Raw genomic sequence first — 25,366 nt, 5'->3', positions numbered from 1 at the left:
TAAATTAGAAACGGCCAGTTTGACAGAACTATCCCTTTAAACAAGTCCGCCGAGCAAGGGAGCAGTCCATTTCAGTAAAAAAAAAGGGGGTACTCCGTACTACCTCGTGATTTTTCTACATACACCGTCAGAAATACATCCTGAAAAAAGACAGCGGAGTTACTTTTTAAAATACTCATAAACACACATATAATATTACACTGAAAAACAATATTAAGTTATTTCACCACTTAATAACAACAACAAAAAACCCCTTTGGGGCGCATCTATTTTTAGCATCAGCTGTTGCAATACAAAGATTAGCTACGCGACGTATTGTTTCGCAGATGTGGGCAGCTCACTCCGCTCTGTGGCGAAAGGGCGGCGGTGGTTTGAAGTCGAGAAAGAGGATGAGGAGGAACATGTCGGTGTGAGGACGCGTCTTTGCTTTCGCCGTAGAGAAGCTCGTATAGGTGAGTGGTTTTCCCGCTGAGGCGCGAGAGGTCGTGAATGCGGGCATCTGTATTCCCGCAGGGCGCAGGCGAAATCCACCGATAATGTAAAACCCAGCAACTTACTGTAGCCTAGCTAACAGTCAACAGATTACTTCGAGTAATGACAGCGCGGCAGACGGGCAGGGGAGATTAGCTTGTTGTAAATGAGGATATGACCGACTGTATCTCATTTGCGGAATTTTCATTTTTTTCCGGTGCAAACTTAAAAAGAAAGATGAAGCAGCCGAAAGCCGTTATTCAGGGGCGGGTACTGTCGGCTTTCCACGGCGGCTGTCTCTTTCTCACACTCAGACAGGCCTTGCCTCTGTGTGTCAGAAATTTCCAGTGGGGAAGAGTCATAAACACGGTCTTTGGGTCGTCTCTTGCGCTCTATTTCTTTATTTTTCAGCAGCTGTGCGCACACGCACATATACACGCACGCACTGTGGTGTCCGGCTGTGAGGCAGAAATCGTGTGCAGATTTAACCGCTGGACAGGGAGAACAGAGAGATTCTTCATACATCAAATCATAGGATGAGATCATTCAGAAGCACCAGTCAGCCTGCAGAAACGCTCTCAGAAACACACACACACACGCTAATCACTATTAATAGCAAAGTGAAATCATCAGTTCATTTGGCTGTCTGGAGACAGACAGCTCTTTATCTTCTCATCAGAACTTAAGAGAAAGGCCAAACCCTGCTGCTGCTCCTGTTGCTGCTGCTGGTGGTTGTGGTCATGTTGTTTACAGTGCAGCATGGTTTGCTGACTTTTCAGTGCTGTTGAACAGTTTGCTAAAGCTTCATTGCAACATTTCAGCTACGTAAATTACATTCAGATGACTGCAGACTAGGGTGACCGGGGATCTAACTTTATGTGGGACTGCACGGCATTCATATCCCTTGTCCCCATGTCTCTCATACTGAGACAATGTCCCACGTTTTTGATTTGGGATAGCAGTGGCTTCCAATTGGTGTGTCTTGATGCAAGTCTATTTATGCCTTGGGATTATGGTTGCAACTGCACAGAAAGTACCCAAAGGCCAAGATTGGAAGTCAAAATGAGGATAATGTCTTCGCAGAGGCAAAACTGGTCACTTTAGTTAGAAAGCCAAACCAAAACCACCAAATCACAAAAAAAAAAAAAAAAAAAAAAAAAATGTCAGGACAAACTTGTGCTTGAGGGTGTCATTTACTGGGACAAGTTATCAATGCAAGGTAAAGAGTCACTTGGACAGCAAATCTCTCTGAGAGCAACTATACCTTCTGTAGCTAGCATGCTCAAAAGTGCTCTTATGTGACCAGACAATAAACATTGTCACTGATGTCATTCCAGATGACATACAGGCTGTTTTCTGCACATATGCTTGCACTATGCTCAACACGTTGTTTTATTTGATTTCTTTTTCCAGGTAGTAGCCATGCAAAGTGTTAAAAATGCAACAAGTGCAATGTAAATACAACATAATTACACACTACTGACCTCTCAGGAAAAACAGCCACATGCTGCCTTCCCCTGATCTTTTATGATACCTTTTAAATGTTTAGATGTTTCTGCAAATTAGTCCAAGTCCAACAACCGAAGGTGTGTTAAAAAGTAACCATTTAGAGGAGAGTAGCTTTTGGAGCTGAGACAGAGATGATTAGAGGTAAACGGGAAGTTTAAAGATTACATTTTTAAGGATAAAATATTCAGTTCTGTCATAAAGAAGCACCAGGTCAAGACTCTGTAAAACTGAGGATGTGGTGTACATTTACAGTATCACCGTAATCAATCACAAGCAGAAAAGTAGCTTCTCCAAAAATGTAAAGCAAGACTTATGTCTGACATGAAAGCCAAACTTCCCTTTCAGTTTCCTAATGAGACTGTCTATATGTACATTAAAGAAAAGATTTTCATGTAGCCATAGATCCAGATACTTATATGAGCACCCTGCGTCAATGGATTTAAGCAACAACTTGGAAGTGAGTGAAGCCTTTTGGAAAGTTAGACTTTTTTTTCTGCTTGTAGAGGCTGGATGGATGTTATTCACAATATCTGAATCTTGCAAGAAAGATAGGTGCTGATTTATGGAAACATCTCCGACTGAAACCCAAAGATTACCAGACATCCATCCTTTCTCTTCTGCTTATCCTGTTTAGGGTCCCGGGTGGGCTGGAGCCTATTTTAGCTGTAATAGGGCAAAAAGCAGGGTACACTCAGTACAGGTCACCAGCCTGTTGCAGGGCCAACACAGAGAGACAGACAATCATTCGCACTCACATTCACACCTATGGCCAATTTAGAATCACCAGTTAACTTAACCCCACTAACTGCATGTCTTTGGACCGTGGGAGGAAACTGGAGTAGCCGGAGAAAACCCATGCAAACGCCACACAGAAAGTTTTAGTAATTTTGCCTTGATTTGGTCACCCAACTGCAGATTCTGTGTTTTGTTCTTATAGATGGATGTGTCTTATGGGTATGAAAAGTGACAAAAGGGCGGAAGTGCCTTAAACCTGCGGCCTGTTTAATGGTAATGGCCAGCAGGAGGCTACTTGTTTGGTTGCAAAAATACTTTTGGAATTGGAGTCTGAAAGGATTATCCAGGGTGTGTTTATTAGTTAACATCTTGCCAGTCGTAAGTCTTTAGTCAATGAGTGTACAGTTTCACAGTCAAAACCCCAAGATCGTGACAGTGAAAACACTCAGGGATGTAACAACTCTTCCCAAACAACAGTTTAGTTCCTACCTCGGTTTATGGGCCACATTTCAGTTCATATCTCAGTTTTACTTTGAAGGAGATGCTTGCCTTTGGAGTGGCCATTAGAGGAACTTTTCGGCCTCATAGGTTACCACAGGTCCCCAGTGAAGTGTCCCCAGGTTTTTTAAATTTTTTATATTTTTTAAAACCCTTCCTTGGATGATTTCAAAATCAAAAACGGTAATGGTGAAAACACCCAGTTTCATAAGTACATATTTCATAAGTGAGTGTGTGTACATACATACAGTACCAGTCAAAAGTTTCCATATACCTACCCATTCATATATATATATATATATATATATATATATGGACATCTATACAAGACATCTTGAAATGTCTTGAAATTAATGGATTTTTCATAAGAAATCTTTGCTGTACATCATCTGTTGTCTATGGATGATTCATTAGAACATCAAAGCATTTTATGCTTAAATGGGGTCACCAACAATGCACTTGAGACTGCTAAGTGGTTGTGACCTGCAATCATGTGATTAGTCATTTAGTAAACTGTTCGCACTTTGTCCTCTCAGCCATGGAGTGTTGAAGATCTGAGTGTGAAGTGTTATTGGAGCACATGTGATGAAGGCAGGAGACTTTAATCGATGTGTTCCTATTAGAGACATACAGTACAATACCAACTGCCAAAATGTGTTTAAAGGCATCTGAATATGAAGTATAATTATCTGCTGCTGCTTAAATGATCATTACTTTGAAACACTTCTCAGCTGTGCAATAAGACAGTAGCTCACGGATAACATCTTACTCCACACTGAGGCTACACGTTATGGTTTTGTATTTTAAAATGTGACTTTTGCTGTGTCTGTGCTAGTCCAGCATTTTTGAGGTACTGCTGAGTCAGTTCTAGCTTGAAAACCAAGCTTGGTGTTTTTTTTTGTTTTTTTTTTGTGTGAATGGGCAGAGACTAAATCTTCTGAAAACTATTAGTCATATGCTTCCTGACTGGACTGTGCCAGTCACTACGTATCCTTCCCAGCATCTCCACACCCCTTACATGACCCTTTTCTAGAAAAGCCCTATACTACAACAACTCCCAGTCTGTTTTCTGTCACCACAAGATCATCATACTCAGATTTTACATTTCAAGTCAACCAAGACCAATTTGTGTTGGTCCAAGCAAATAAGTCTCCTGTTTTTTCCAGTGCTGTTATTTTTTTTATTTTTGGGGGTAGCATGTGCATGCCCAGTGTATATAGTTATAACATGGCTGTAATTTTTTCTTTTCTTTTTTTTTTTGTTTTTTTTGTGGGTCTCTTTTCTTTCATTTTCTTGGCTGCTCTGTACTTTCTGTCATCTGTTACCTCTGCACCATATATTTTACAAATCAGGCAGTTAATTTGACCATTATAAGCTCAAGTTGTGGATTTATTCTAAGCCAGTTAGCCCAAAACTTGTCATTGGACTGTGGCTTAGCGGTAATGTTAGAATCCTCAGACAGGTAATGGTAAGGATTAACACTGTAAACCTCAACTCCACTGGGTCACTGGGCATTATTAGATCGATGTGGTACATTAATTACAATTACATCATAATTAGTTGAAGTTTATTAAATTATACACAATGGCTTCAATCCCATGCTGAAGTTCAAACAATGGGTGAGACATCTGCAGTGCTTTAATCTTAAGCAGACTGATTAATATAGAATGCAAACAATGTAATTTCTTGTTAAAAGTAGTTGGATTCTCAGTAAGGAGCCTTTGCAGTTTAAGCTAACTTCAGTAAAACTGTTACATATTTGGTTCTGGTGTTTTTAAATAATAATTTCACTTAAACAACCATCTTCATTAGAGCCCAAACAATATAAGATTTTTAAGGCCAACTGATATCCCGAATATTGACCAATGTTTTTTTTTCTGGAACAGGAACAGATTTCCTTAACATTTGCTATGTGTCGTTTTTAATATACTTGTTTCTGCTCTGCTCACACTAGCTGGTGTTTGTGGTTGACCAAATATGTGTTATTCATAACATGACTGAAGGGTGTTTCTTCCATCTCTTTACTTTTTAATTAAGTTTTTTTTGCTGTGTTACCAGTAGATTGGCAAATAGCTAATATTGGCAGATAACATTGGTTAGGCACTAGATTTCACTCAATTGAAGATATTTCTCAGCAGATATTTTCATTGGAATTGAATGAGGTGCTGAGGTTTTTCTCTCGGCATTCCTTTTTCACAAATCAGCAAGGTTTGTTGATTATTTCTCCCTAGTATTGTCCTCCATCCATCCACTATTTTCCGCTTATCTAATTCATGGTGGCAAGGCGTGCTGGAGCCTATCCCAGTTGCAGTAGGACGAGAGGTGGGGTACACCCTGGACAGGTTACCAGGGTTAACACAGGACTAACACAGAGCCAGACACCCATTCATACTCAGGTTCACACCTATGGACAGTTTAGAATCACCAGTTAACCTAACCCTACTAATAATGGTGAATTATTGTTTTCACTTCTTGTTTAAACCTTGTTCCTCTTTTTTTTAGGGTTTCAACACAATAGGGTTTCAACACATAGGAAAACAGTTTTTAATTAACATAAGTGTAATTAAAAACAAAAACTTTTCTTAATTTTCAAAATTGATCCATTTTAAAAGAAGGAAATGGACAGGAAAAATGTTAAAGGTGGAATGTGTCTGGAATTTGTCACGTTATCTTCAACTTGGTGAACTATGTCTTAACACCTCTGAATGACCGATGAGTGTTGATACACGGCTACAGTACAGACCGGGGCGTACATGGCTGTGTTCCTTCTGTGAGTTATGGTGCTGCTTTGTTCCCACGTGAAGAGGGAAATCCCTTGATCCCTTTCCCAACAGCAACTAGCCACATCTCAAGAGCCCAGAGAGGCTTTATGCAAAGGCAAATTATAAGGCCCAAAACACACCAGCTTCACTCATTTTATTTGTAAATACACACACCAGCAGAGTAATATGTTAGTGTAAGCAGATGTATTGCAGATTTACAGAGTGTGTGAGAGATGAGGTGAAAAACACATTTTTCAGTTAGTCATAGCTGTTGAGACTGGCTCTTAGAGTGAAGACATGAGTGAGTGCTCCTCTTGATGTCTCCAGGTACTTACTGAAATCACACACTTGTGTACTTTCCAGTACATGACTCACATAGTTTTGAGGACTTAAAATTAATCTTTGAGACAATACCTTTAGAAGTCAGAAATTAAAGCTGTGTACTATTTTGAAAACCTCTATTAAAGCAGGGGTGGTAATTAATTTTCCCAAGGGGCCACGAGAAGCTGGGACTGTTAGGAAGGGCCGCACCAATATGCTGAACAGTCCCACTTTTTCATGTGGCCCTTTGGGAAAATTAATTGCCCACCCCCTGTATTACCCCTGTATTAAAGTCTTAGATACCTGTTTTCTAAAAATGATCACAGAAAATGTGATGTATCTGTAAACTGAGTTTGGGTCAGAGTTAGAAAAAAAAAAACACAGCAATTTGCCTTCTAGGTTTTCTTTTTTAGGGTGATAAACCATGACAGCTTCCTCCCTATCGCAATGATACAGACACAACAGGCAACATTTCTCAAAGAGCTATGTGCACATGTGTGCGTGTGAGTGCAATTTTTATGTTCTCGCTTTGTAACAGTTCAGGTAACTTTCCCTGCAAGGTTTTTGTGGGAAATAAATAACTGGGCAGTATAATCAGCTGCCTTTTGAGTGAACCTCTCATCCTGAACTCAAACTGGCCACCATAGTCCTCCTTCTGCCCTGCAGCTTTGCAGACTCATTTTAAAGAAGCATTTGGTTAATGGATGGTCATAGGATTGTCACAATAGCAGCAACTCAACCAGCAAGCTAGCTGGTGGGAAAAATACACAAGTTTGGCGACGTTGGCAACATCTGAACTTTTAACAGCATCGCAACGATGGCATTGTTCTCTCAAAGGCATTTTCAAAAAAATGCTAAAATGAATTGCAGCCAGTCCAATAATTGTTTTTTTTTTCCCTACAGTTGCCTAGTTACTGTCTAAAAATTGGACGAAGATCCACAAGTTAACTCTCTTTTGTGCTAGTGCTAAATCATGTTCGGTGGTCTCCTCACTAAAAAGGCTAAGAGGGAAATCCTGATGCACCCGATGAGTTTTAGAGCTAACTTGACATCATCTAGGCGACCACATGTATGCCTAGTGTAAAAACCACAGCTGGTGTGTGCTGTGGTTTCAGAGTGCTTCTCAAGGATACTTGCTTTTCTTCAGTCCTGAAAATCAGACTTGGACCATGACTTCTAAAATGGTATTATGGAATAGACACCTTTTTAGTGGCTTTGTTACAGCCAGACATCTAAATTACAAAATATTAAAAAAAACAAACAAACAAACAAACAAAAAAATATCAGGAATTTGGCTCAAATTCTTTGCTTAACCTGACTGGCTTGGCTGGCTGGGTTTGCAAAGGAAGGAAACATCTTCCTTCCCTCCATTGTAGTGGGCAGGAAAGGATGGACTTCAGCCAGCTGACAGCTGTTTCCTGCACAATGAAGGAGGAATGGGTGTGTGGGTGGTAGGGGTGTTAAAGCTAGTAAGTGAATGTGTGTGTGTGTGTTTTTTTTTTTTTCCCTCTGCTTTTATCTCTTACTGCAGTTTAATTAAGTCTATAAATTTACAGTTTTCATTGTAACGTGAAACAGCTTGTTTTTTTTTTTTTTGTTTTTTTTTTACTTTTATATATTTAGATGGTTTTACGTGTTTTGCTGCAAATTTCATAACCTAATCTTACTATTAAAATGTTTCCTTTTTCCTGACATTCAATAGTAGCTGTTTTCATTTCTAGTCAATATGAAATAGACTGGAATGCTATTGAGACAACTAGAGCCCTTCAAATAATTTTAAGGGTTCTATGATTTTTCTTTTTTTGTGGCACTCTCAGCCATCAAACTCATAATATTTATGTGAAAAAGTAAGTACAGTACAAGTCAAAAGTTTGAACACTGTCCAAACTTTTGACTTTATATGCATTCCAATGCATTTTTCTGTGGCAAAAAAGTCTAAGTTTCAAGATCTCTGGGGATTTTCTTGCATGTACTACCTGTTTCACATTCATATCTAGGCCTTTTTTTCCTGACTTGGTCATTTGAAAACCCCCATTTTCCCATTCCACTGCAGATTTGCCAGTGTGCTTAGGATCATTAGCCTGTTGCAAGGTCTACTTACAGTTCAACTTCATCTTTGGTACACATGGACTCAAATTTTCCTCAAGTGCTTTCTGATATGAAGAATTAATAGTTGATTTAATGATTGTGAGCTGCCCAGAGGCAGCAAAACAACCCAGAACAATAGCATTTTCCATCACCATGCTTCACAGTTGGTAGGAAGCTGTAATTACTGTAAAACAGCCATCTCTTAGTTGTCTGTCATAAAAGGCCTGGTCTTTGATTGTATTTGTTTTATTTTTTATTTAAGTTTTATTTTACCAGGAAGATCCCATTGAGATTTAAAATCTCTTTTACAAAGGGAGTCCAGGCCAAGACAAGCAGCAATATACAGAGTTACATAAAAACAAATATTAAAAACAGATAATTAACACAGAACTGAGTTTAAAAATGTATATTCACTGTCAAATGGTAGTTTTGCTCTAATGGTCTTTCTGGACAGCAAAAGTCTTTTCCTGGTTTGCCTCCCATGCAGGTTAAATTTATGCAGACTTTTTATTAGGGTTTTATTAGACACTTTTACTTTAACACCAACAGTTGCAAGAGTGAACTGTAGAGCCTGTGATGAAATTTGCTTTAGAGAATGCTTATTAACTCCAACTCATAACTTTACTAAACACAAATCTGCAAGCCCACAGTGACTATTGGTTAGACTAACTAAAGGTGAGGGACAGGACACAGTACCCCATTTGGGTTGATTATGGCCATAATTTGGGTGTTTGTGAATAATATGACAAAGTTGGTACTAGCCTGTTAAGATCTAATTACATATAGGAAGTGTGGTGTGACCAGGTGACTGCTCTCAGATTATTATTTATTTGTTTTAATTGTATGTTTGGAGCAAAAGTAATCTGCATCGAATATCAGGAGAAATGTCAAAATATGGGCCAAAAACAGGAAGCAAACTAAACTAGCTGTGTCTGTGTAGTGACTCAACACCACACTGTAACTTTTCTGTCAACTTTGTCCTCATATGCCCCTGCTTCCTCTGCTTCGGGCCTATTTCCGATTTCTCTCACCGGCTTTCCCGCTCTCCTCTTGTGACTCATTCTTCTTGTAGCTCTGGAAGCTTTGAGACCAGCTGCGGTCCGAACTTTGTGTCACGACAGTCTGAGATTGCATGATGGATATTAAAGCTCCAACAATAAGGCATTGCCTGATTTGAACCATATGATGTTACTATATTCTGTTTATGACAGAGTCTGAGTAGTGAACAAGCAGTTCAAGTGAGGTTTAAGTGCAGAATGCCTCTGAATTATTTCTGATATATTGAGCATTTATATCACTTGCAAAGAGAAAAGTTTTTCTGTTAAACCCCTTTGTTGTGGAAAGAGGTTTGTTTTTGTTTTTTCAAAAAGTAATTACAAACTGCAGTTGAAAACCTGTGAGCAATCATATTTTACTGTGGGTTTGTGGTTGTTTTGGGCCAAAGTGAAAAGATGTCATTAATTTGAGTTTGACTTCTGAGCCACATGCGGAAACGTTAGTCACTTAGGTTTAAAATGTGACAGCTTACAAAAAATGTCCTAAAGGCAGCATAATGGTAGACCATTTTGTGCAGTAGCAAAAAGGTGATAACTTTTTCATTTTAGAGGAAAGCTCTTAATTTGAAACAGGCGCATTTTGCTTGGCAAGGTTTTCCCTGTATAGTGGTTTCAGCTGCCCACAAAGGAAAATCCCCTTCATTCTCAGTGTTGTCATGAAGACTTTTTTTTAAATTATTTTTTAAATTAGGATTTCACTTGCTGAAGTATAATAGACATTTTTATTTATCAAATTTTCAAAAATAAGAGGAAAATGCACAAATGTGTCAAATAAGGCAGTCGCGTTAAATCTGTCAGCAGAAAAATCCCTGCTTGGCATTAAAGAGTATTTAAGACAGATTCAATGTAACTGAAGTAGGGTGGAAGAAAGAAATGAAAGTGAAGTCTGTCTGAAATAAAGAAGAACAAGGCAGTTAAAGTTTGAGTCGTGGAGTTAAAATGCTACACTGTTAATTGTTCCAGAAGTTCAATCTCAGCAGATTACACCGTAGATATGAAAGCTCCAACACTAAGTGTACCGAAGCTACTCAAGTACTGGAAAAACTATGCTCTTAATGCCTATATTGCCTATACTTTTAGCAGTTTGCTACAATGATCTGCAGTTATCTCATGGTTTGTAATTAGACCGAGCAGCTGATGACCTCAGTTGACTGGTTTTCAGCTGGTCGGATGTATCATGATTCTGTGCAGCTCCTCCAGAAAGCTATCTGTCACTGAGATGCAGACTGATTTATGCAAGGATAGTTCGGCCATGCTACAAAATGTAGCATGTTAAAGGGCTTGTGGCTGTATCTAGTTTCCTTGTCTTTTCCCTTTTTCCCTTTGCAGAAATTCAAATGAAGTTACTCTTGTTAAACATTTACTGGCTCCAACCATAACCTGTATATAAGTGCCCATGTTGTATATAATCTATGGCCCCAACTCTGCAAGAAGCTGTACAGAGTGCCACAGTAACCTCGTTGCCACATGTCATTTTGGAGGTGTAACTGCAGCGCTACAGACATGTAATACATGGTAAAGTGGAATAGACTCATTTTCAGACTCAGTTCATTTTCAGTTGATTTTTATTTTTACAAAAAAGGCTGTCTCCCAATCCAAAACATTTTCTTCCAAGATTTTTGACTGAGAGCGCACGAGAGAGAAATGTTAATTGTTTATTAATAAAACTTAAAAAAAAAAAAAGATCTTATGTAGTCAGAGTTTTTAGAAAGAACATATTGCAGTCAGCATGAGATCTTACGCGGGGCAGTGTGTTTATCACCCTCTTTGTTAGAAATTACACAAAGTGGGGTTAAAAATGGTTTATAACCTGCATTTAAACAGAGGTTATAAACCTTGGTTTAAATGCATTTCTGGCCAGTCTGAAATTAATGTCTGTTTCTGTAACGACTGCTAAATGTTGACGCCATGATACAAATGGAAGAAACAAAAACTCAGCCACTCTTTGGCCTCGTTTTCAAACCGCGAACACTCGCTGTTTAGCTTGTTGTCTTTCTCTGGTGGGTGCAGCTTAGGGACTAAGTCCCTGTTACTCAGCTATGAAAATAATCCACCCTGAGCTGTACTGAACTCTGCCTTTTGGCCTCTCTTGTTCTAGTTTTCCCATCTTTGTATTTCCTCCATCTTTCTGCTTTGATCTACATCTTGTGGCTGTGCTGTTGTCTCCATGGTGATGTAAAACCAGCTGGAGGGGGGAAAAAAAAATCTTAACACCTCTCTGCCTCTGTTCTCTCTCCCTTCCTCCCTTCTTTGTTGTCAATCCCTTGTCTCCCTCACTTGGTCCTACATTTCAGCCAGCCAGGTGTGTCTCATCGGCCACCTGCTATCCTGCTTCCTACCTTTATTGCCACTGTCGAGGTAGCCATGGCAACCAGCGCTGTGCCAAGTGATAACCTGCCAACATACAAGCTGGTGGTGGTGGGGGATGGGGGTGTTGGGAAGAGTGCCCTCACAATCCAGTTTTTCCAGAAGATCTTCGTGCCAGACTATGATCCCACAATTGAGGACTCGTATCTTAAACACACTGAAATAGATGGACAGTGGGCAATACTGGATGGTGAGTAGAAACTCATGTCAAATGAACCTCACAAATCTTTTTTTTTTTTTTCATTTTTCTTTTGTTCCCCCTCTCCCCCCCTTTTTGTGTTTCAGTTAAGACAACATATCCATCATTGTGCCATCGGTTAACATTTGTTGTTTTTTTAGCCTCTAATTACAATCCTCTGGTAGTTGTCTACACTGAGCTTCATGGAAAACATCAGCTGTGGTTTTTTTTTTTTGCATGTGAGAGAAATAGTGTATAATTCCATCATTGTATTTTTTCCCCTATAATTACTTAATTTATACTGAAAAAATGTTAAATATCTGAAAACACAGTAAAAGCAGTTCTATGGTTCTTTTGAATATGTTGAGTGTTTTATGAACTACGAACATTTATGACCTTTACCAAGAGAAAATGTCACTTTTTGATGCAGCTGTTACTAAAGTGTCAAGGCTTGAAGGTGGCACTCAAGGAAAGGACAGTGAACCATAGACTCACTTAAATGTGAGTGACTTTCTTTGAGGGCTGTGAAAGTGCAGCGATGTTAGAATGAGGGACACTAAACAAATGTGTGTATTAATGTATTTTGTGTCCGTGTGTGTACACAGTATTGGACACAGCTGGTCAGGAGGAGTTCAGTGCAATGAGGGAGCAGTACATGAGGACGGGAGACGGCTTCCTGATTGTCTTCTCTGTGACGGACAAGGCCAGCTTTGAACATGTTGACCGATTCCATCAACTCATACTACGGGTCAAAGACAGGTAGAAGGCAACAGCTCAGCAGAGCAGTATAGTGACATAAAAATCACCTGTATTTCTTCCAAGAGAACACACTTGGATGACAAGAATTTTTCTTGCCTGCAGCACTGCTTAAAAGCCACTCCTCGTTTCTTTGTTTTGCATGCAGCGAATTATTGAAACATGTGAAAGCATACACGGAAAACAGGGATTGTACAATTCTAACAAGAAAGCCTGGCTCCTTGGATGCAAAATATAAATAAATGAAGTTTGGATAAAGACTTTGCATAGTACTATATATGCAAGAGCAGTGGTGTGCCGTGAAGCAAGTACAGCTGAACCTTGGCATTTTGTCAACCATACATTATTATTGCAATATATCTCTGTGCAGAAAGAGATTAATGCATGATTAATTTATTGTATCAGTATGTCATAGGCATTCATTTATCCATACAGTGTTAGAGTCCTCTGTGTGGACACTTTCTAGTATGGTGGTGACTGAACCTGTTTTTTGGCTTCAGCTGGACTCGGGGGTGTCAGAAGTCCTCAGTCAGGAGAGGATGGTTAATGCTAACATGGTGCCAAGCAAGCTTAAAAAGTATTTGGAAACTAATCATGGGAAACGCTTGAAACCGCAAGCACCAAGATTATCATTGGACTGTGAGAAAATCAGTGGAGGCATGTTATATGTATTCAGGGTTATTGCAAAGAAAATAATATGCAGGAGTCATGCTAGGTTCAGACAGAGATGAAGAACTGAAATGTTCAGAAATAAATTCCAGCCCCCCCCCCCCCCCCCCCCCCCCCCCCCCCCAGATGTCATATATACCATCTGTTTAGGTTCCCCTTCCCATTTAAAGCACACATGCTTTCTTGCATATCTTTATCTGTCCTCTGCCATTATTGTCACAAAGGGTACACAGTTGAATAGGTCCATTTACAAAAGCTATATGTGTAGTCACGGAAAGCACCAAATTTTCAACTGAAAGCCTGCGTGCTCTATGTTAAAAATAGCAAGTCAAATTTTGCCAAAAGAGGAAGTAGTTCATCACATTTATTAAAGACCAAACTTCTTCCTCTGGCAGTTTGAATTCACTGACTCAGTCTGTGCTAAGAGGTACCGTTACCTGTGATTTGGGATGAGGGTGGTTAAAAATGAACGTCTCTCCCTTTCATCGCTCTTCCTAACACACTTGACAGAACTTCAGAGTTGTTTCCAAAACTGAAATCTGTTCTCAGTTGAGAAAGAGGAGAAGCGTCAGTTCCCTGACTGTGACTGACAGACAAAACTGAGTCTGAGATGCAAGAAACAGAAAACACTAGAACTGAGCAAGTTGGAGTGTGTTGATATTTGGTGGCGCTCAACTGTAGCTGATTCTTCTAAATTAAACATGGCCTTTTTTAAGTGCATTTCAACACAAGTGAGAATTACTCATATCCTGATCTGACTCAAATAGTGTTTAGACATCAGAAGACTGTAACAAACTGTAAAATATTCAGTAATACAGCGGCATCTTGGGTCTGTGTGTCCTTATTGTCTCAGGGAGGCCTTCCCCATGGTGCTGGTTGCAAACAAAGTGGACTTGGTCCACCTGAGAAAAGTCACAACTGACCAGGGGCAGGAGATGGCTGCAAAACATAATGTAAGTAGTGAGCATTTCGTTAAGCACTTGTCCCTGACCTATTGCCTCCTTACAGACAGCATGGTTATTTCACTCAGACAATGTGTAGTGGTAGAAAAGACTACTGATTTAAGAAAGCAAGTGGATAGAATAAATGGAGAGCACATGGCATATTAGATATAAGTACCAAAGCTATTTCTAACTGCTATCTCTCAGCCTATATTTAAACATGCTTTTTACAGCATTCTTGATTGTAAAATGAGACCATGGATCCTTGTCCTTTCAGAACATTACAGGCCTGAACTATACATTACTATAACTTTCAACACCTGACTGACGGTTCATATTTCACTTTGGCATATTTCTTCTTGCTTCCTCAGATAACTTATATTGAAACTAGTGCCAAGGATCCCCCAATGAATGTGGACAAAGCCTTTCATGAACTGGTTCGTGTTATAAGGTAACCTCTAATTTACTTTATTTTAAAGACCTTGAGATCTTTGAAATAATATTGTGATATAGATTCACTTTAAGTGAAGTTACGTGAAAGGCAGTACTTTATTAAAAATAGATGCAGTTCTGTAATGGAAATTACTACATTAGATAGGAAACACTTTTGAAAATCACTGTAATAACTGTGAATGCATTACATCCACATATGCAGAGTTCTTTTACAAAATCTTCACGATAAAAGAGGGAAGGAGCCATCAGGTTTATCAGCACTCAGTTCCAAAGGCAGTATTTATGATGGTGTGGGGTGTGTATTAGTTTGAGTGCCATGGGTAATCTGCACATCTGTGAAGGTGCTGTTAATTCTAAACTTAGTAAATGGGTTTTGGATCAAAGTATGCTGCGATCCAGACAGCTTCTTTTTGAGCGGCGGTCCTTTTTTCAGCAAGATGATACCAAGCCACATTCTTCAAACATCACAACATAGCTCTAAATTAAAGGAGCCCGGGTGTTAAATTGGCCTGTCTGCAGTCGCCTGTTAAAACATTTGGTATATAATGAAACAAACAGCATGAGAAAGGAGACCCAAAAATTGTTGAGTAGTTGAAATCCCCCATCAAGCAACAATAAAATACAGCAACTGGTCATAATGTTCTGTGTTAAATGAAAAAGTGATGCAATGCAGTGCAATGCTGGACTGAAAGTGTTTTTTAGGAAGAGTGGGGGGGGAACCCAGAGCCACTTCCTGTCTTGACCCATGTAATTTCAGAAGAATTTGGTTTATGTACATGTTTTCTATGTGGTCACGTCCTGTTTGTAAGTCTAGCTGAAAACCCCAATGAGCAACAAGTAATCACACTCATGGTGTCTAGGATTCATAGTCATTACACAGCAGTAGATCAGTGTGTTCTCTCACCCAGTTTTAAAAACAAAAAAATGAGTACGAGAGTTGTGGAAAGCTCTCATTGTGCACTTGCCAGCTCTGTAGCTGACTCATGAGGAAACACTTTTTTAACAGTATGCTCAAAGCATGATGAGTCAACACTGCCCTCCTGTGGTCATACTGTAGACATCCAGTCATCAAGGTAGTTTAACTGAATAACAATTGAATGACCGGTTTTTGTATCACCACAACCTGCCCAGAGCACTAATAAAATGGTAACTTTAAAGTCTTTAAGCGGTAGCACATAAGATTGGTGGGTTCTACGTCTGGCAGTGGACTGAGATTTTTTTTTTCTAGACACCTGAGAAGTTTTTTAAACTGTGACTTTGACTCCCCCAAATACTCAAAACAGAAATCAAGGGTGAAACTTCTGACACTGATCTTGTGGTTGAAATTTTGTGGTAAAATAGTGACTTCCTAAGCTGGAAATGGCAGCCATCTTGGACATGCTCAAGTGGCTAAAGGGATTTTACAAATTAATGAGTGCAGAGGGACAAACATACTAATTTTGACACAAATTGTTAGTGATCTACTGTGTGTTCAGTCTTTGTGCTAAGATAAGCTATCCAGCTGCTGGCTGTAGTTTCATGTCTCATAGACATTAATGGAATATTTCTCTTTAGTCAAGCTTTGGCAGGAAAGCAAATAAGCTTTATGTTTAGTTATTCCTTTACCACCAGAGTTGACGTTACAAATAACCGTTTATTATCAGATAATTATATAGTATAGATATTTCTGCTTTAAAGTTTTTTTTTTACTTTTTTTTTTTGATTGCCTGCAGACAACAAGTCCCAGAGAGAAACCAGAAGAAGAAAAAGAAGATGAAATGGAGAGCAGAGCGTTCCACGGCTTCCCACAGGTTCCACTGCGCCATATTGTGACCAACCTCGTCATCGTTGTCATCCATCACACACACACACACACGCGCACACCAACAAACCTTTGGATGTCAGGGAAGTCCCCAGCAGTGGTCAAACTACTGGAGCACAAAAGGGATTGGGGTTGGTTGAGGAATGACGTGATGGATCCAGAGGGAAGAAATAAATCTGAAAAATTAAACTGATGTCCCCTCAGCCCTTCACAATGCCTTGGAATGAGTGCTACACCCTCCCTCCTCACTTTATGGTCCTTTTTTTAAAGGTTATTTTTGAGAACCACTCCCCATCTGTACTCCCTGAAAAACAGTCCTCTAACTGTGAGTGTAAGTTATGAATTTACTATCAAATGTGGCACAAGACAACAAACTATCCAGAAAAGATGGCGGTCAAAATCACCTGGGACTATGAACTTCTGTCATCTTGAGCAAGGGAAGGAAAAACCGGTGTTTTACGAGCTCCCAACAATCAATCCCGACACACCTTCACTTCTAGTGGGGAAAACTCCGCTGTGATGACCGGATAGGCCGCCTTTGGATTTCTGTGTTCTCGCTCTATAGAGGGGACGTCATTAGAAGATAGTGGATGAATTTGAGAGTGGTGACAGTAGGTGTTGTGTAGTGTTGTTAAGTGGACAGTGAGTATAGTGAGCGTGCACCTTGTGGTCATGTTTTGACATGTCAGTTTGGAGAGGGCGGGAGGGCAAGTGAAGGAACTGTGAAGTGAGACGAGAAAATGTGTCATATCTGTTGTCCGATGAATGCTATGGCCATAATCAAGTGTTTCAGGATTATGATTATAAAGGAGAATAATAAGATTGGTCAGTGTGCAAGATTATGTCAGTGTGGCAGCACTGATCTTTTAATGGCCTTGTTTACAGACGCTCTTATAAAGGATTATTTTCCCACATGCAAACAGACAGCACACAGGAGCCACTTTTTTGTCCTTTTTAAGTATTTGCAAATGGTTACTATTGGTTCGGTTGCCTCTTCAGTTGTCAGTGGTGTACTGAGTGCAATCTGTTATGAGTACTGTATGAACAGCTGTTCCAGTATACTTTTTTTTCCCTCCCATGTTTTTATATCCAAAATATTATGGAAAAATACAATTATATTTGATATTAAAAAACAACTTATAAGTGGCAATGTAAACACATTCAGTGCTATTTTACAGAGGATCTCTATGAAAATCTTAAAGAAATAGAATAGATAAGGGATGATTTGCACTGGCCACTAACCAAAACAATGTGATGTCACTTTATTTCAGTCGAGGCTTTTCAGACTGCACCGCAGAATTCAGGTCGCTGTCATAAGATGAATCGGTGTAGGGGAATAAAACTGTGGCCCTGGGAGCATGTCAGCATTACAAAGCAGCGCGATGCTCCCAGGGCTGAAAGCCATGTTAGTTTAGATGTAGGAAAACTGCACACTCGAAGCAACAACACATTCAGTGTATCTGTGTTTGTAGCCGTGAGGTGGATGGGAATATACAATTTAATAACCTACGAAATGGCTTGTACTGTTAACGCACTAAAGTTTCAGTTGACACTTTCCTGTCTGGATGAATACTGACTCTTGAAAGAAGGAATAAATGTTTTGCACTTTTAATGCGATTTCTCACTTTCCTATTGGCATGTAGTTTTTCTTTCCGACTTGGTAATCGAAACAAGGAGCACGGCGCCAACGTTTGAATGTAAGATGGAGAAACAAAGCTAGCAAACAGCTGATTAGTGTTGTAACCCCGTGTATGCCTGTTGCCTTTGTGGTGGTTGTAATAGAATAAATTAGGTTGGGATTTAATCATTCAAAAAGGTATTAAAAAGAAGTTGTGCATTACTTGGTTTTGAATTTAAGGTTGCGTGCGGAAAATCTCATTTATCAAATGACTTACAAACTCACCTCAGCATGGAAGTGGAAATCAACCTCTGCAAAAGAAGGAATACAATTTTGACAGTGCTGATCGACATCTGCTGTTAAAGGGACGTTTCAGAGAGTTTCCAGAGCAGGACTCAGTTATTAAAGTCCTGATCGCTGAACAATGAAGCAACAGACTCTGAATCGTGGCAGAAAAAAAGAAGGAAAAATAGCCGAATGTGTTTGAAAACGTTGCATCATGTATGTTTGATACCATTTTGTATTACTGATATGATTCTTGCGTGTTTTATAAGCAACTAAGTAATTTATTACTGTCTGTTACCTCAGTGTGTCCCAGACCTGGACAAAAAAACCAACAAAAAAAAAAAAAAAAAGTTCCCCACTGTTTTTCTTTTTAACTTTATTCTTTTTTTAGGTTATCTTGGGAAATTCTTTACATCTGAGTCTCCGTATGTTTTCGACCAAGATGAAAAACGTGTTTAGTCCTGAGCTGAAAAAGCATAAGAGCCTCCGTGTTACTGGGGCTGAAGTGGATAGCCTCACAAGTGAATCACACAAGGGTCACGCTGAGTAAAAGCAGTCATTTATGAGAGTCATGTAAGAAATTTCAGTTTCTGGTGAGACTCGTGCTTAAAATGAGCTGCTTTTCAAACTGGCTGAGAAATCCTGAAATGGCACAAACTGCACCCCCCCCCCTTTTTTTTTTTTTTTAATAGAATTATTTAAATGATTTCAGTTTTGTACATCCTGAAACTTTGTAAGTGAAGGAATGTGGAGACTTTAAAATTTTGATTACAAAAAAGGAGGGGGGGGGGCGGTCACACAAGTTGTGTAATGTGTTTTTTGGCAGGTCTGTTGTGTTCTAACTGGCTGTGTCAGACTGAGGAGCTAGACGAGGCACAAACTAACTGTGGCCTTTTTATCTAGCCTCAGGGGTCGATTATATTTCAATTAAAAACAACAGTATTGTGTTTTTTACACTGGCTGCCTTTTTTTTTTTTTTTTTTGTGGTGGTGCGTGGGGGGTGAATTGTAGCTGTGCAGTATTCTCTCCTGAACGTCCCGTGGTCAGAGCTGTGATCAGTCGAGTTCAGCGGACATGTTGGACATGTGAACACTGCTCCTCACGTTTCCAGAGTCATCTTGCTTGCTCAGCAGAAGTTCCCCTCATTAATCTTCAGAGATGTCAAGCTCCATTGAGCTCAACTATGAAAACGCTGAAGGCTTCATTTTTGCCTCATTGATTTTCAGTCCCTCGGGGGGAATTTAGGCAGGTTGGCGCACAGAACAAGTCCTGCATGTAAATCATTTGTTCCTGTTCCTACACAGTTAAATTGGTAAGGAGAGGTGCTCAGTGTCAGTTATGGGGAAAGAGAGCTGTCAAAGGGTTTTTTTTTTTTTATTTAAATTTCTACCCTTCGGTGAATCATATTGCTTACATTAGATTTCTTGAACATGGGGAGGCAGAAAAAGATGGGTTTTACAGTGTTATTGAGTCAAGTAATCAGGGAACAAAAAAAAAAGCATTTTCCACAATTGAATGAATAAAGCAGAAAAATGAGCACATTCTGCCCTGATTTCAGACTTTAGGGCTATTTGAGTATGTTACCACTAGGGGTCAGTGCTTTACTGTGTTTATCATCTGTCATCGCCATGGCACCAAAAGCTTTGCCAAGTACGTTTGCAAAAGCAAACCTAAAAGAGATTACTTCAAGGATCCACCAAAAAAAAAAAAAGATAATTCAGAATTAAAATAGTCTTCCAGGAAAAAAAAATTGCTGGAAAATACACAAGTCATTTATATGGAAATGGGAAAATGCCCATTTCAACTACTGAATACATGTTAATGAGAGGAACAAACCCAGTGTCCACACAAACAGAGCCTTGCATTAGTGTAGTAAAGACTACATTATTATTTTGTAAGTCAGGGGCCTGCACAAGCTTATTCCCTCCAACAGAATTTCCCTTGCAGGATCAATAAAGTATCTATCATGTCACTGCTCTTAAAACCGCTTAAGGAATGCCCTAGTTCTACACAGCAGACACTTTATTAGGTACACCTTGCTAATACTGGGTGAGGGAAATGCTAAGCATTGTTTAAATGTCAAATTATTTTCTTGTGGGGGATACAAGAAAATATTCCCTGCACCACGCTGCACATGGTTTCATCCGGTGTGGTCTTTGCTGCTGTAGCTCATCTTCTGCACACCTTGGTTGTAACGAGTGGTTATTTGAGTTACTGTTGCCTTCCTGTCAGCTTGTAGCACTCTGGCCGTTCTCCTCTGACATCAAGAAGGTATTTTCACCAAGAAAACTGCAGCTCACTGAATATTTTATCTCTTTCAGACCATTCTCTGTAAACCCCCTGAGATGCATGCATTAGAAAATCCCAGTAGATGAGCATTTTCTGAAATACTCAGATGGGGACAATAACCATACCATGATCAAAGTCACTTATATCATCTTTCTTTCACATTCTGATGCTCAGTTTGAACTTCAGCAGTTCATCTTGATGTCTGCAGACCCAAATACACTGAGATTCTGCTGCTAAGTGATCAGCTAATTAGATATGAGACACGTCTCTTCGCTCATTTTCACCATAGAACACACTGCGTACCTGTTACCTGTCTTAATTGCACTCCCCCATCTGCAAGCTTGTTTCAGCTGGATTTCCTTGAGTTGCATTTCTAAGAGCAGAACCTCATCACTAAGTGCAACAGTACACTCATTGATTGCTACAATGAGTCTGGCCTTCCTTTCAGCAGCATTTCAAAGGATCTTCATCTTGGTTTTGTAGGATTTTAAGGACATGGAGTAGGCTGTGCCTCTGTACTAAAGTGCATGCGTTGTTAAATGGATTGAGTCTGTATTGATGCTAAGATGTTCTAAAGGAGAGGGAAAACTATTTGAAATGTAAAAATAAATATGTGCTGTAAATACTAACCTTTAAGTGAGTAAACACATATAGCATGACTGAAGCTGAAAGCCAGATTCAGCAGCTATTCATTCAAATATTTGTGTGCTAAAGCGCTGATCTACTGTGTGTCAAAGGTGCAAAAAAGGTTACCACAGCTGCATTGACCTCTAGTAATTTGTGACTTTTCATGGTGTTCCTTTATGTTTAACTCTCACTATGTGGCATCTAATAAGAACCCGATTAGAATGATTGAATACAGAGACTCACAATTTCAGATGGCAGATGTAAAAGGTAACTTTAAGGGATGGATTGCAGTAATTTCCAGTTATAGTAGCTACAGAGGCAGAGAGGTGAGAAAGTCCCAGAGGGTGGCAGTAAGGTGGACCCCCCCCCAGAGTCAAGGTTGGTGCAGGCAAATGATCAAAAGAAGAAATGTTGATAAATAGAAGGAGTGAGCTCAAACATTTCCTTGGGGACTTTCCTTAGTTTCATCGCATTCCTTTTGAGATTTAGCTTTGGCAGTGATGCCCATGTAAACCACAGCACGGACTAGCAAACCTGGAGGAAAAGAGATTCAGCTCTCAGAACTCTTTTTACACAGCTGGGCTGAATATGTGGCAGAGCCACTTATGAAGATAACCCTGCCCTCCTGAGCTCTTAGTTCATTAAACTAAGAGCTCTTCTTCATGGCCTTCTCAAAGGTGCATTGAGATGCCCCACTGGGGTGCAGCTGCATGGAGAATCTACCATAAAGCAGTTTGAGAGAATATTCAACATTTGGGGGAAGTATAAATTGCCCAGATGAATATTTTTTTTTTAAGAGGAAGAATTTTAAAAAGTCGCTTCAATGAAGCCTGAAGCCTTGCAACCACGGATTGTTAGCTGCAGCATGGTGGCTCAGTGATTTCAACCCCAGCAAGGACCTTCTGTGTGCGGCATATTTGTTCCAGGGAATTTCAATATTGTTGTCCAAGAAAATATTATTGCATGCTTTAAAATAAATCATAATATATATTGAACATGTGTATTACATAAGCATCCATCTATCCATTTTCTTCCATTTATCCAATCCAGGGTCACAGGGGAGCTGGAGCCTATCCCAGCTGTCATAGGACGACCTGTCCAGATAAACCACATAAACTTAAGCAACTCAGCCAAATGATTGGTTTAGAGTAACAGGACCACATATGCTATGATCAGTTTTCTGGTTGTTGTGCTCTTCTTATCCAATCCAATCCAATCCAACTTTATTTATAGAGCGCTTTAAAAGACAACAAAGTTGAACAACGCACTTTCCAGATAAAAGACAGCAATACAATACAGCACAAAAAACAAAAAACAAAAAAAAAAACACATAAAATAATAATAATAATTTAAAAGGATAAACCATAAAAGGAGTACTTAAAAGAAAAAAACAGTTTCCAAAATGACTCAATACTAACTAGAGACTATTATTTTGAAATGCCTCAGAGAAAAGATGTGTTTTTAATCGAGATTTAAAGACCTCTAGTGTTGGGGCCAGCCTAACATAGAGAGGCAACCCATTCCATAGTTTAGGCGCCACCACAGAAAAAGCTCGGTCACCTCGGTGTTTCAGTCTCGACTTGGGGACAGTAAGAAGTAGCTGGTCAGCCGACCTGAGGGACCTTTGTGGGGTGTATGTGTGTAAGAGGTCTGTTAGGTATGTGGGGGCCACGCCACTTAAGACTTTAAAAGCAAACAATAAAATTTTAAAATAAATTCTAAAATAGACAGGCAGCCAGTGTAGAGAAGCAAGAACAGGGGTGATGTGCTCGCATTTACGTGTCCCTGTCAATAGACGAGCAGCAGCATTTTGGACCATTTGTAAGCGCGACAGTGAAGCCTGGTCAATACCAACATAAAGTGCATTACAATAATCAAGACGGGTGGTCACAAAAGCATGTAAAACCCTCTCTAAGTCTCGAAAAGATATAAGAGACTTAATTTTGGAAAGCTGTCTCAGCTGAAAAAAGCCATTTCTCACCACTGCATTTATCTGTTTGTCCATTTTAAAAGCTGTATCGAGTTTTACCCCAAGATTGGTCACAACTGTTTTTACACAGGATGTAAGCGGACCCAGGTCAGATGGAGGAACACCTGGGCCACTTGGCCCAATTATAATGACCTCTGTTTTCTTATCATTACAATCCAAGAAGTTCAGAGCCAGCCACGCTCTGATATCTTTAAGACATTCTAACAAAGGTCTAAAAGAGTTAGGGTCTTTACGCTTGAGTGGTAAGTAGATCTGACAATCATCTGCATAAAAATGAAATGACACCTTATGTTTTCTGATAATGGAGCCAAGGGGAAGTAAATAAATGCTAAAAAGAAGGGGCCCAAGGATGGAACATTGGGGAACACCACATGACAGAGCAGCAGATGATGAACAAAATTTACCGACAGCAACTGAGAAACTTCTGTCAGTCAGATAAGATTTGAACCACTCCAGGGCAGTATCCCTAATGCCAACGTAATGTTTTAGGCGAGAAATTAAAATATCATGAGCTACTGTGTCAAAAGCCGCTGTTAGATCTAGAAGCACAAGTATGACTGAGTCTTCTGAGTCAGCAGTTATTAAAATATCATTAAAAACTCTCAAGAGTGCAGATTCTGTGCTATGAAATGCTTTAAATCCTGACTGAAATGTTTCAAAAATAGTGTGAGTATTTAAGAAAGATTGCAACTGTGAGGCCACTACTTTTTCCAAGATTTTTGACACAACAGGAAGCTTTGAAATCGGTCTAAAATTGGATAACAAAGAAGCATCCAGGCCAGGTCGTTTCAGTAAAGGCTGTACCACTGCCTGTTTAAAGGATACCGGTACTTCACCCAAGGTCAGACTGCTGTTTATAAGCCTTTGAATATAAGGTCCAATAGTGTCCCAAACCTCTTTAAAAAACCGAGGGGAGAGAATATCATTAGGAGAGCCTGATTTAATTTGTGTAACAATTTTCTGCAGATATGAAAGAGACACAGGTTCAAAATGACTAAAAACTGCAGGTGGAGTGGTGACAATGGAAGGGTCATAGGAAGGGGGTGAAATACGTGCTCTGATAGTCAAAATCTTGTCAATGAAAAAGTTTAGAAAAGCTTCACACTTTTCATCAGAAGCTTCCAAGCAGCTGGATTGTGGAGGGTTAAGAACAGAGTTTAAAATGCTAAATAAGACACGGGGCTTGTGACTGTTGTTATTGATTACACTTGCAAAATATGCCGATTTCTGGTTATTTTTTATGGAATATTTTTTAGAAAATAACACGGCAACATCAGAAAGGCACTGATAACTAAATCTATTTTTGAATAAATTCTGTAGGTTAATAATTAATCCCCCAAATTAAGCATTCAGTTTGTCTTTAATCTTATCTCTGTATCGATTGTAATCACCACCGAGTGGAAGTATTGACCTTCATATCCACAGTCAAAGATTCCCATTTTTACTGCCACGGTTGTGTCATGGCCTAACGGAGGGTCCTCTGCTTTGGTTTAACTGAAACATCTCATCATCTGTCTGATATATTGTCTTAAAAATCTGCACAGATATATATTCATTCAGGCAATCTAGGAACCAAGGAGGGATTTCTGTGAAATACTAAATCAGAGTACTGTGAATAAGAATGTGAGCAAGAATATTATTGATCAAAATAAGAAAATAGGTGCTTGATTTTTTTTTTTTTTTTTTAGCACTATGGAGGAAAGAGAGATGGGGCCTCTAGTAAGAAGTACACTAGTGTACTACTTACACTAGTACCAGTAGATATTTTCAGGGGAACTCATTTCTTAATGAAATTAGCCAAAAACTCCTCCTGGCTCCCCTGTATTTTTTATGCTTGCCTGTAGCTCGCTCTATTTCTATCTCCTGTGTGAGCAAGAGGATTTTTTTTTTGATCCAATGTATGAAAAGTTGGCTTTAATTAATTAAATTTTCCATCTCCATACTGAGCCACAT

General features: G+C 39.4%; 1 protein-coding gene across 2 annotated transcripts; it reads left to right on the top strand.

Moving 5' to 3' along the window:
- The first annotated feature begins 297 nt into the window (after window positions 1-297).
- mrasa (muscle RAS oncogene homolog a) lies at window positions 298-19,461 on the top strand. 2 transcript variants are annotated; one of them, XM_030757822.1, is made up of 6 exons: window positions 298-452; window positions 11,734-11,996; window positions 12,590-12,743; window positions 14,263-14,362; window positions 14,722-14,801; window positions 16,516-19,461. In XM_030757822.1, the coding sequence occupies exons 2-6, from the start codon at window positions 11,804-11,806 to the stop codon at window positions 16,613-16,615; spliced, it is 627 nt and encodes a 208-aa protein (XP_030613682.1). In that variant the 5' UTR covers window positions 298-452; window positions 11,734-11,803; the 3' UTR covers window positions 16,616-19,461. The 2 variants fall into 2 exon arrangements, with proteins under 2 accessions (XP_030613682.1, XP_030613683.1); XM_030757823.1 differs by lacking the exon at window positions 11,734-11,996.
- The last annotated feature ends 5,905 nt before the right edge of the window (window positions 19,462-25,366 follow it).

Source organism: Archocentrus centrarchus, chromosome 21 (assembly GCF_007364275.1).
Source record: "Archocentrus centrarchus isolate MPI-CPG fArcCen1 chromosome 21, fArcCen1, whole genome shotgun sequence".
Taxonomy (NCBI): domain Eukaryota; kingdom Metazoa; phylum Chordata; class Actinopteri; order Cichliformes; family Cichlidae; genus Archocentrus; species Archocentrus centrarchus.
Note: the sequence above shows the minus strand (reverse complement) of the source record. Positions and strands in the feature narration are given on the sequence as shown.